The 12,193-nt window shown below is 46.8% G+C and overlaps 1 protein-coding gene across 3 annotated transcripts in view; it reads right to left on the bottom strand.

Annotated features, from left to right (window-relative positions):
- Positions 1-11,354, bottom strand: part of FUT10 (fucosyltransferase 10) — a 133,736-nt gene extending 122,382 nt beyond the window's left edge. For all 3 annotated transcript variants that reach the window (XM_059384348.1, XM_059384347.1, XM_059384346.1), the window contains exons 1-2: positions 11,189-11,354; positions 7,158-7,452 (exon numbers count right to left, since the gene is read on the bottom strand). In XM_059384348.1, the coding sequence (XP_059240331.1) occupies positions 7,158-7,452; positions 11,189-11,269 (376 nt within the window). In that variant the 5' untranslated portion in view covers positions 11,270-11,354. The remainder of the gene's footprint in view (positions 1-7,157; positions 7,453-11,188) is intronic.
- Positions 11,355-12,193: the final 839 nt, after the last annotated feature.

Below are 12,193 nucleotides of genomic sequence, written 5' to 3' on the forward strand. Positions count from 1 at the left end.
GTGAAAATTCGCTTCCCGAATAAGATTTTAAAGGGCAGTGAGACACTCACACGTGTTGATCTCATTCTGTAACTCATGCTTGGTCATCGTCAGGCTTTGAATGAACGACGAATGAATGAATGAATGGATGGATGAATGAATGGATGGAAGAAATGTCTGAAGGGGGATGAGTAGACAAACTAGTAAACCTTCAGGGCTGTGCAGCGTTGGTGGTATAGTGGTGAGCACAGCTGTCTTCCAAACCAGTAAACCTTTGCATGAAACCCGGAAGATGGGGAGATGGCTGGTAACAGGGTTCACTGATGAGCTAGCATTTCCAAAGGAGAAAGATGCTGGATGTGGTGTACAGGCTCACGGCCTGTGGTGTAGACAGTGTGGTAAAATAGTGATAAACACAGAGTATGAGTTGTGAATCAGATATTCTGGTTTGGGTTATGAGATCAGGCACTTTCCATCTGTGTGACCTTGGGCAGGTCACTCACATTCTCTGAGCCTGTTTCCCCATCTCTAAAATGGTAATAATACCCAGGCAACTACACAATGTTACGATGATTTTAAATAAGAGAATACACAGAGAGTATCTCTTTGGTGCCTGGCAGAGCGGGCATTGATAATGGCAGTGAATCCCAAAGTCTCCCTTGAAACAAAGAAAGCATCTACTGTGTTTGCTATCATTCGTCCTAAATGTCTTTCATTAAACACTCTGGGAACTGGTAAGCTGCAGATGGCTTACAGCAGAAACACTTTCCCACTCAGGAGCCCTTTTCAATACCAGAACCCCCTGTTCCTGAACGCGTCGGGCACAGAGTGAGCGAGAAGGCTGATTTCTGTTGCTTTGCTCACGATACCTGTGAGGCGCTCCACACTCGTCCCCTGCTAAAGACCTTCCTCGTAACCCCAGTTCTTGAAGAAATCTTCTCGACCGACACCACCCATTTCTGAGGACTCCTTTACTCTCAGTCTTCTCCGAGGTTGGAAATATAACGTGGACTCTTGTTCAGGAGGGGACAGCTCTGGCTCCTACCACCCACACAGGTAACCCAAGACAAGCCTCCGCTGTGCTTTCCTTCCCTCTTCATCAAAAAGAGGTAGAATCCCCACCTGTGAGGCTGTCTGGGGAAGACAGGGAGATCACGTGCAAGGAAGCCAGAGGGGAAACATGGAGCCGGCGCAAGGTAATGGAGCTCCCAGCGAGCAGTCAGCGCTCAATCCCTGAGAGCTGGACGGTAGCTGTCCTTCTAGAAGGGCCAACCTGATGATGTTCTTCTCTTCATAACCCCCAGACTGCACCAAGATGTGCTCATCTCCACATCCCTAAAGGGGTAAATATTGCAGAAGCCTCCTTGTTCCTTTGTCTCCCTGTGCTTCTGTTTACTAAAACCTCTATTCATTTTATTTTTAAGATTTTATCTATTTATTTGACACAGAGAGATCACAAGTAGGTAGAGAGGCAGGCAGAGAGAGGGGGAAGCAAGCTCCCTGCTGAGCAGAGAGCCCGATAGGGGACTTGATCCCAGGACCCTGGGATCATGTCCTGAGCCAAAGGCAGAGGCTTAACCCACTGAGCCACCCAGGCGCCCCTAAAACCTCTATTTAGAAGCTCACCTAAAACAGAAGCAGTTCCCGGCTCTAACTAAGCCCATTCTCGTCCAGGGTGACTCCAACCACTCCTCCAGGAGAGACATCTTTCCAGAGAACGGTCTTAAAACCCAGAGTTGTGTTTTGAAATCACTACAGTGACAGCTTTAAAGACTCCCCTAACCCTTGCATTTTGGGTTGAAAAAAAAAAAAAAAACCACTTTATTCATTTCTGACTGCTTTATATACTCGTTTCAGAGAATTGTTAATGAAGCTGAAGCCTTGCACTTCTCAAGAGGCTTAAACCAGACACAGCAGTCACTGTGTTCGTATTAAGTAAGTGACTCATACCTAGGAAGAAGAAAAAGAAAGTAGGCTGCAAAGGAAACAAGCAAACTCAGAAATATTCTGGTTTACAATAGCTTCGAGGTTATATAACCCTCTGAGTTTCCATTTCACTAAATTAGGGCAGCTTTTGACACCTGCATCATTTCCCTGCTTTCTCTTTCTCAATCCTGCCGCAGCAGGGTCCCATGTGCAGTTGTGAGTGACCTACTTAATTAGAGTTTGTGGAGCCCTCAGACAGAAACGTGTGGTGTTTTCATTCCGTCTTGCTCAACAGACCTTCTTAATGAACCGAATCTCTAATTCCACCAGTTAAAAACCAGACATCTTAAGGAATTCCCAAATCCAAATATCCAGATCTAATTATCCTCATGAGCATACATTCAAATATGGTGCTGACAACAGTGATGGAAGGGTCAGGGGTCAGGACACGTCGGCTCTGAGTCCCACTCCGTTGCTAACCCCGGTGTCATCTCAGGAACCCCTCACCTTTCACAGCCTCAGTCTTATCACGTGGATGAGAAGTGTAGACCCTGCACCCTCTTTGGCTTGAGGTCTTGTCGAAGATTACCTGAATACCTACCATGGAGAAGGTGCTAGACTTAAGGGTAGAGGAGGTACAAAGATGAACTGATGTTGCCCTGTCATCCAGAACTTTCCACTCCATGAAAGAAGAGAAGATCATACAGAACAGAATGAAATGCCTTCATTACCTTATTTCTATTCTTTATTCCTCAGGATTGGCATTGTGCTTGGCACACAATAGAGGCTGCCTCTGATGGGAAGGAATCCGGAAGGGTTCACAGGTGTTAATATCTGAGTTGGTTTTTTTTTTTCCTTCTTAAAATTAAGGATTTTTTTTAACAGTTTATTTATTTGACAGACAGAGGTCACAAGTAGGCAGAGAGGCAGGCAGAGCGAGAGGGAAGCAGGCTCCTCGCCAAGCAGAGAGCCCAACATAGGGCTGGATCCCAGGACCCCGAGATCATGACCCAAGCTGAAGGCAGAGGCTTTAACCCACTGAGCCAGCCAGGTGCCCCTCTGACTTGGTTTTTAAAAGGCCATTCAATTCTCAGGGGCTCCCTGAGACCATTCTCCAAAGTGATCCAAAATCTAAGCCAACGTTCACGGTTCTCCAGTGTTCTGGTCCCAATGTACCATTCAATCTCCACTTCCCTCTTACCCAGAACTATGCCACAGCCTTGTTGTACCTCAGACATTACCCATCACTTTCCGCTTCTTTGCTCACATTCACGCCGTCCCACATTCACGACGTGTCCTCCAATCTCAACACAATCCAATTCCATTTTCTCTCAAAATTTCAAATTTCTCCTGTTTTATGAAGGAGGTCTTATAAAGCCTTTCCTGACCCCTCCAGTCATATGTTCTCTCTCCCTTCTTTGAAATTCCACAAGATTTACTGACACTTCTGCTGTGAGATCTATGCCACTTAGAACTGCATCACAGTCGGGTAATGTCTTTGTCTCAAGATAATAATCTGTGACATCAGGCACTCCACTAATCATCCATGTTTCCAAACAAATGGTGGGTACTCGGGAGAGTCTCTGACAGGACAAACAGAGAAAGGACAATGTAGGACTCAGAAACTGAGTAAACCGTGGCAGTGAATTAGTGCTTTTGTGGTTTCTGCCTAAAATGGCGACTATCGCAGTTTGATTTTTGAACCTAGGGTTTAGTGGATAGAATCCCAGTGGTTAAGTTTAGAAGACAGGCTGGATTCAGATTTCAGAGCCTTGAATGCCAGGACAGTAAAAATGGCATATATTTAGCTCTCAATGAGAGTCATAGATGCTTTCTGGAGCTGGAGAGTAACAAAACCCGAGAGAGGAAGATTAAGCCAGAAGCATTTCTGTTGACGTATCCATCTCCTGGAAGCTGGGTTAGAGGTGAGTCCATCCTTGAGAGAAGAATCGAGTCTTGGGGTGCTCATAAATTAAGTGCATGAACCTGTAGATCTGTGAGTCCTGGAGAGGTCACTGAGCTAAATACTGTTTTGTAGGCTTCCCACCAATCTGATATTTTAGTATCCACCTCAATAAAAGGAAAATAGGCCCAGAGCAAAGCATCATACCAAGTTTTGAAACCAGTGAAAAGAGAATATTCTGTATTTTTCCAGACAGGGGAGAGGGGAACAGAATACAAAGGAGGAGGAATCAAAATAGCTTTGGCTTCCCAAGCAACTACAGCAGAAGCTAGAAGACAGCAGGAAAATGTCTTTCAAATTCAGAAAGAAGGGGCGCCTGGGTGGCTCAGTGGGTTAAGTCTCTGCCTTTGGCGCCTCAGGTCATGATCTCAGGGTCCTGGGATGAAGCCCTTCATGGAGCCCCACAATGAGCCCCACATTGGGCGCTCTGCTCAGCGGGGAGCCAGCTTCCTCCTCTCTCTCTGCCTGCCTCTATGCCTACTTGTGATTCTCTCTCTCTCTGTCAAATAAATAAATAAAATCTTTTTTTTTTTAAATTCAGAAAGAAAAGCATTTCTTACCTAGAATTCTATGCTAAGCCAAACCACGAATGAAGGCGAGAATAAAAGGAACACATTTTCACACATACAAAGTCTCTGAAAACTTATCTTCAGAAAATACTGAAACAAAAATATAAACCAAGAAAGAGAAAAATAAGTCCTAAAAGAAACAGGAGGGGTGCCTGTGGGGCTCAGGTGGTTAAGTGTTGGACTCCTGATTTCCTCTCGGGTTCTGATCTCAGGGTCATGAGATTGAGGCCCGCTCAGTGGGGAATCTGCTTGGGATTCTCTCTCTCACCCCCCAACCTTTCCCCCATGTTCTCTCTAAAAAATAAATCTTTTTAAGAGGGGTAAGAGGAAGGGAAGTGGAAGGAGGAGGCTGAGGAGGAGAAGAAAGGAAGCCAACACAAGAATAAGGCATAGGGAACCCCCAGAACAACGGGCAGCCAGCACAGGACCTGTGCACCCAGCAAAAAGGGCAAGCACTCGAGACCGGAGCAGGTCAGGAATCCCGGGGAGACCGGATGTATTAACTTTCTGTCACAGCTCTCTAACTTGCTTTTCCTCTTACATGGTTTCCAAGGTCCTATTGGCGTTGGGCGTCCATTTCCACTGTTGCGTAGTGTCACACTGAATTTCTATATATCACACTTCATTTGACCACTTTTCTCTTGTTGGACATTTAGGCGATTTTAAGAACCTTACTTAGGGGGTGCCTGGGTGGCTCAGTCATTAAGCCTCTGCGTTCTGCTCAGATCATGGTCCCAGGGTCCTGGAATCGAGCCCCACATCGGGCTCTCTGCTCGGCGGGGAGCCTGCTTCTCCCTCTCCCACTCCCTCTGCTTGTGCTCCCTCTCTCACTGTGTGTCTCTCACTCGCAAATATATAAAATCTTAAAAAAAAAAAAAAAAAACCTTGCTTAGGACAAACAACGCTATTGTAAGCATTCCGTGTGTGTGTGACATTCCGTGAGGCTTCATACCTAGCAGTGGGATGATCTGGTATGAATTTACATTGACTGGATATTGCCAGACCACTGTCCAAAGTGGTCATATCACAGTGGTGGCCTTTTAAACAAAACTTATCTTTTTAAAAATTTTATTTATTTCAGAAAGAGAGGGTAAGCTAAAGAGACCAAACACAAGCAGGGAAAGAGGTCACGGGAAAGGGAGAAGCAGACTCTCCCATTGAGCAGGGAGCCTAATGGGGGGACTCAACCCCCAGACTCCAGGATCATGACCAAGCCAAAGGCAGATGCCCAACCAACTGAGCCACCCAGAAACTCCTAAACGAAACTTTTTTTTTCTTTTTTAGGATTTTATTTATTTATTTGACAGAGAGAGATCACATGTAGACAAAGAGGCAGGCAGAAAGAGAGGAGGAAGCAGGCTCCCTGCTGAGCAGAGAGCTCAATGCAGGGCTCGATCCCAGGACCCTGGGATCATGACCTGAGTCGAAGGCAGAGGCTTTAACCCACTGAGCCACCCAGGCGCCCCTAAACAAAACTTTTTAACATGTCATACATGCACACAGACCTCCAGTATTCCCAAAAAACAGACTTAGATTTTACTTCTTGACTTTTCCGTTTTCGAGAGTATATATTGATTCTTCCTACAGAAGATGTATATTTAACTCTCCCTCGCCCCGTCCTCTGCACTCAATTTCTCATCCCTACAGCCTTCCCCAAAAGCTGCATCATTTTAGATAGATTAGTATTCGGTGCTGACAACATTATGCCGTCTCAGTGAGCCACGTCATATAGTAAGATGACCCTTGCCCTGCAGCCTGTTTGCCCTGAGTAGAACCAGATACTCTCAAAGAAACATCTCCCTATTAAGATCAACAGATGCAGTTGGCAAGGGGGTACAGCAGTGATGGGATGGCTGCTTCTCGCCTATGGCAAGGGGAGACCAAACCCTCCTACTGGTTTCAGGCAGAGACTCCAGCCCTGTCTCTAGAGGAAGAGTGTGGAGTCTCCCTCTCTCTCTCCTTTCTCTCTCTCTCTCTCACGCACACAGACACACACACATAAAGACAGATCCACATCCACACCACTCTACAGCAGACCGGCTTTCACTGACTTCCCAACTGACCGGTCTTGTCTATATTCGGTCAAGTCTGTTCACGTGGGCCACTTGGCCCCCTCCACTCGTCACCCGGGAGCTCTGAATCTCCCGCCACTGCTGGCAGTTTGCTCATTCCCCTCGCTGGGTCTGGCTGCCCCCAATCCCAGCAGGACATATAATTAGCCTCAGGAAGTGATGAACACCAACTTACTCTCGATATTGTTCAGCCGAAGCTGAGCAATATTTTTATTTTTATTGCTGATTAATCTAATGAAATAAAAGAACACTGTGCTTAGCTAATGTCCAATTAAACCCTTGCTATGGTGATCAGAATCTCCTGGCTGTTATCACAGGTGACATTCTGAATGGAACCCAACAACAGAATCAATACCCAGTTCTCTAAATACCAAATTCGGTAGGCACAGAATCTAACTGTGAAAGGGCGAGAGGAAACATCCCTTCTCTTCCAGAATGCCAGCAGCCGGCCAGCCACCTTTATGTTGGTCAAGCTTGTTTATTTATCGCACCTGCTAAAAGCTCAGGCCTTACATGGAGCAAGTGCAAAGGACGTCAGGCGTGTCACAGTGTGTTCAAGGGGAGCACCACCTTCTCTTCCTTGGGAGGCGAGCAGAAAGTCAGCAGGATGTCAGCAAGCGATAGGAGACAGGCAAATGCCCCACTTACCATAGAAGAGGAAGGCTTTGGTCATGGGATGATGTAGGAAGGTCCTGTTGATGGTGAAGAAACACGCATCTGCCCCGCACTGGCCGAGCCTTCCGGTCTCCCCAGTCAGTGGGGACCACCAAAGCATGATGGGGTAGCTCTCAGTGTCCCGCTGGGTTTTCCTTGTCAAGATCCGTGCTTCTCTCCCGGGGATCGGATAGAGATCTGCAGGCTCCTCTTCCACTTTTGCCTGTCCATTTCGCAAACTGGAAGTTTTAAACTTCTTCCTTTCAAACTTTCCCAGCTCGACCACGACCTGAAGGAGAAGACAAGTATTACAGAATCAGACTGTCTCGTCGCCTTTTGCATGCCCCCCATTCATCTTGATGATGAAGCTGTGTCTTAGTTTTCTATGCAGCTAGAATAAATTACCATGAACTCATCAATGGAAAACAACACATTTATTGGGCGTCTGGGTGGCTGACTTGGTTGAGCATCTCACTCTTGATTTCCACTGGGGTCATGACCTCAGGGTCCTGATCTCGGGATCATGGGATCGAGCCCCACATCGGGCTCCGCGCTCAGTGAGGAGTCTGCTTGAGATTCTTTCTCCCTCTGGCTCTTCCCCTGCTGTCTTTCTAAACTGGATAAATCGATTTTTTTTTTTAGATTTTATTTTTTATTTGACAGAGAGAGATCACAAGTAGGCAGAGAGGCAGGTAGAGTGAGGGAGAGGGGGAAGCAGGCTCACCGCTGAGCAGAGAGCCCCACGTAGCGCTTGATCCCAGGACCCTGGGATCACGACCTGAGCCGAAGGCAGAGGCTTAAGCCACTGAGACACTCAGGCACCCCTGGATAAATAGATTTTTAAAAAAAGGAAGAAGAAAGTAACCAATGCATTTATTTATTTTATTTTTATTTTTTTAATATTTATTTATTTGAGAGAGAGAAAGTGAGACAGAGCATGAGCAAGGAGAAGGTCAGAGAGAGAAGCAGACTCCCCGTGGAGCTGAGAGCCCGATGCGGGACTCCATCCCGGGACTCCAGGATCATGACCTGAGCCGAAGGCAGTCGTCCAACCAACTAAGCCACCCAGGCGTCCCACCAATGCATTTATTATTGCCTAGTTCTGGAGGTGAGAAGGCTGACCTTGGTCTCACTAAGCTAAAAGCAAGGTGTTAGCAGGACCACAGTCTTCTCTGGAAGCTCTGGAGACAGCATTTTCTTGCTTCCCTATCTTTTTGAGCCACACATCACTCTTGGCTCACCGCATCTTCTCCATCATCAAGCCCAGCAATGTTGCCTCCCTCTGATGCTTATTCCATTGTCACATCTCTGTCTGACCACAGCCATGGAAGAGTCTTAGCTTCTAAAGACTCATGGGAGGACACTGGGCTCACATGGATAATTCTGGATAATCTCCTCATCTGGAAGTGTCTCACCTAATCCCATCTGCAAGGGCCCTTCTGCCATGTAAATTTACATACCCACGAGTTCCAGAGACTGGGGTGCTGACAAAGTGTCTACCAATAAGCATGCTTCCTTCTACTAAACACAGGCCAGCTACATTTCTGCATTTCATAGGCATATAGAGTACCTGGAAATAGTTTTCTCCCCCCCCCCTTTTTTTTTAAAGATTTTATTTATTCATTTGACAGAGACAGAAAGAGAGATCACAAGTAGACCAAGAGGCAAGCAGAGGGGTGGGGAGCAGGCTCCCGCTGAGCAGGGAGCCCGATGCGGGGCTCGATCCCAGGATCATGACTTGAGCTGAAGGCAGAGACTTAACCCACTGAGTCACCCAGGCACCCCAATAGTTTTCTCTCTTAATGAATCCCATGAGAGTCAGGCTATTATCTGGCTCTTACTCAAGACTGCATTCTAGGGAGAATTCATCATAAGTAGCCAACTGGTTTCTTTTTATTACAGTTAAAGGAGTCCTAACACAGGTCTTCTATGTCTAATAATTTCTACTGTGGCACCAAGTAAAGTCTACTACAAATACTGGGTCCCCTCCCTGTAAAACCACATTTATTTCTTTCAGGATGGTCTGGGTCACTGGACAGCTGGACAGCTAGGTCATCGGTAACAGAAGTCTAGAGGGCAGGGCAGGCAGAGCAGACACAGGGGGACAGTGGTTCCCCCACGAGTGACAGAAGCTCAGAAATGACAGGCATAACAAAAACATGGTAATGTCTTATGACATCAAAAGAAAAGCTCTTAGGGCCCCCTGCATGGCTCAGTAGGCTAAACGTCAGCCTTTGGCTCAGGTCATGATCCTGGAGTCTTGAATCTGAGCCCCGAGATCAGCTCCTTGCTCAGAGGGGAGTCTGCTTCTCCCTCTCCCTCTGCCCCTGCTCATTCTCTCTCTCTCGCTCTCTCAAATACAATTTTTTTTTTTAAATCTTAAGAAAAAAGAAATAAAAGGGGCGCCTGGGTGGCTCAGGCAGAAGGCTCTGCCTCGGCTCAGGTCGTGATCTCAGGGTCCTGGGATCAAGCCCTGCATCCGGACTCTCTGCTTTGCGGGGAGTCTGATTCTCCCTCCCCCTCTGCCTGCCTCTCTGCCTCCTTGTGATCTCTCTCTCCCTCTGTCAAATAAATAAAATAAAATCTTAAAAAAAAAAAAGAAAGAAAGAAAGAAAGAAAAGTGCTTAGCTTTGACACAGCCATTCCTCATAACTGGAAAAGGTGCCAAAGTAATTGTCTAGTAGGATCAAAGCTCTCGTAACTTCCCACAGGGAGTAGAGAACTCCAGCCCCTCCTGCACAAGCAGGTCCTAGACGCCCACAAGACAGACGAGGTCAAGTATTTCCGCCAGCCAGGATCCCGATCTGGCAGCAGAAGGGGGTAGAAGTCCAGCGCCAGCCCGTCTGCCAAAGTGCTTTTATATGCATTATCTCATTCAATCTTGATCGAGAGGAAAAAGCTCAGAGAACACCTCTGCTTCCATCAACCCCACACCTGAACTGTGCACATCCATAAATAATCTTTAAAAGTGTTTTGAATTTCCAGTTGGACAGCCGGTGCTTGAACGGGTCTACACTATATGTGGATTCATATCTATACTTTTTCCATCGCTGTGTCATTTTTATTTTAATTTGAAATCAGTAATGAACTTTAGAATCACCGACTAAATGCAAGATAAGAAGACTAGAAAATGCTGCAGTTCAAACACCTACATTCAGGGGCACCTAGAAGGCTCAGTGGGTTAAGCCTCTGCCTTCAGCTCAAGTCATGATCTCAGGGTCCTGGGATTGAGTCCCACATCGGGGCTCTCTGCTCAGAGGGGAGCCTGCTTGTCCCTCTGCCTGCAGCTCCCTCTGTTCATGCCCTCTCTCTCTGATAAATAAATAAAATCAAGCACCTGGGTGGCCCAGTTGGCTAAGCAACTGCCTTTGGCTCAGGTCATGGTCCTGGAGTCCCACATCAGGCTCCCTACTCACAAGGGAGTCTGCTTCTCCCACTGACCTCTCTCCTCTCATACTTTCTCTCTCTCATTCTCTCTCTCTCTCTCTCAAATAAATAAAATCTTTAAAAAATAAAAAAAATAAAACCTTAAAGAAACAAAACAAAAAATTACCCACATTCAGTCCTTGGTTGAACGATATGTCAAGAATGGCAAATATATTAACACGGATGCTTGTGCTCCACAGAATGGATGACCTTAGTCTTAGAATACACACAGCTTCTTCAAGAATGCCCTCTTTCAGAAGTCATCACGATATGGGGCTTTGAGAAAGCCATCTAAATTTGATCCAGTAAGACAGATGGAGCTCTACTTTCTCTTCTTCTAGAATCAGGACCCTGCAAGAGTCACGAATTGACCCCGTACTCAGTGATTTGGTTTCTACCTGACACACCCACTCACTAAACCTCAGTTTTATCTTTCGACAAAAAAAGTCTTTCCCCTGCCTTAGACAGAGAACCGCCCCCCCCCCCATTCTGAAAGATTAAGCGAAAAGTAAAGTCCTTGGAGAGAACAGGGGTGAGTGGAGGGCGGGCACGGCGGAGTGGCTCAGGAATCGACACCAAGCAACCCAGATTCTTGCTACCTGGAGTGTGACAAGCAGAAAGACGGTGGCCATGATGCATAGGCAAGATGCCAAAAGTTTCCTCCTCTGAATCCACACCATGCTGCCCGGCCCTGGGTGACTGACAGAGGGCTAGCCTGGTGACCAGGTGTTCTCGAGCCGGCCCACAGCCCAAGACAGCTTCATATGGAGGAACCATCTGGGTGCCAATTTCTTCCACTGTCATTCCTGCTGGGACCTGGTCTCCATGAAGGACTGAGATCCGAGGTTCTGCGCAGGCCTGGCTTGGCATCGAGAGGGAACAGCATGCAGTCTTCTTAAGCTATCATCAGAGCAGCTGGAGTCTTCAAAGCAGAAGGCATCCAAAAATTCTGTAACAAATGAATAATTTTGTAGCCATAGTGCAGAAAATTTAATACACGTTAGTCTTTCAGGGTTATCGCACAGAAACCTCACAATTTAAAACTAAAAGGAACCTTCGGGATCCTAGATACCTCACTCTGGATAAGGAAACCAAACAGAGAGGTAAAGTGACTTGGCCAAGGTCACACACCCCCTTAGAGGGCTGTGGCAGGTCTACAATTAGGTCCTGAGTCTAAAATTGTTTCCACTTAATTTTTCTCTGCCAACAGAAGACTGAATCCCACAAGTCACATACATGTAGTCACTTTATTCTGCTTAGGTTTCAAAGGAGTAGAAAAGTGGAATAGAAATTCCCACAACTGGGGTATCTGGGTGGCTAGGTTGGTTAAGCTTCTGACTCTTGGTTTCCACTCAGGTCACCATCTCAGGGCTGTGAGACCAAGCCCTGGGTTGGGCTCTGTGCTGAGCACAGAGTTTGCTTAAGATTCTCTCTCTTCTGGGGCGCCTGGGTGGCTCAGTGGGTTAAGTCGCTGCCTTCAGCTCAGGTCATGATCTCGGGGTACTGGGATCGAGTCCCGCATCGGGCTCTCTGCTCAGCGGGGAGCCTGCTTCCCTCTCTCTCTCTCTCTGCCTGCCTCTCCATCTACTTGTGATTTCTCTCTG

The sequence above is a fragment of the Mustela nigripes genome, chromosome 18, assembly GCF_022355385.1.
Source record: "Mustela nigripes isolate SB6536 chromosome 18, MUSNIG.SB6536, whole genome shotgun sequence".
In the NCBI taxonomy this organism is placed as follows: Eukaryota; Metazoa; Chordata; class Mammalia; order Carnivora; family Mustelidae; genus Mustela; species Mustela nigripes.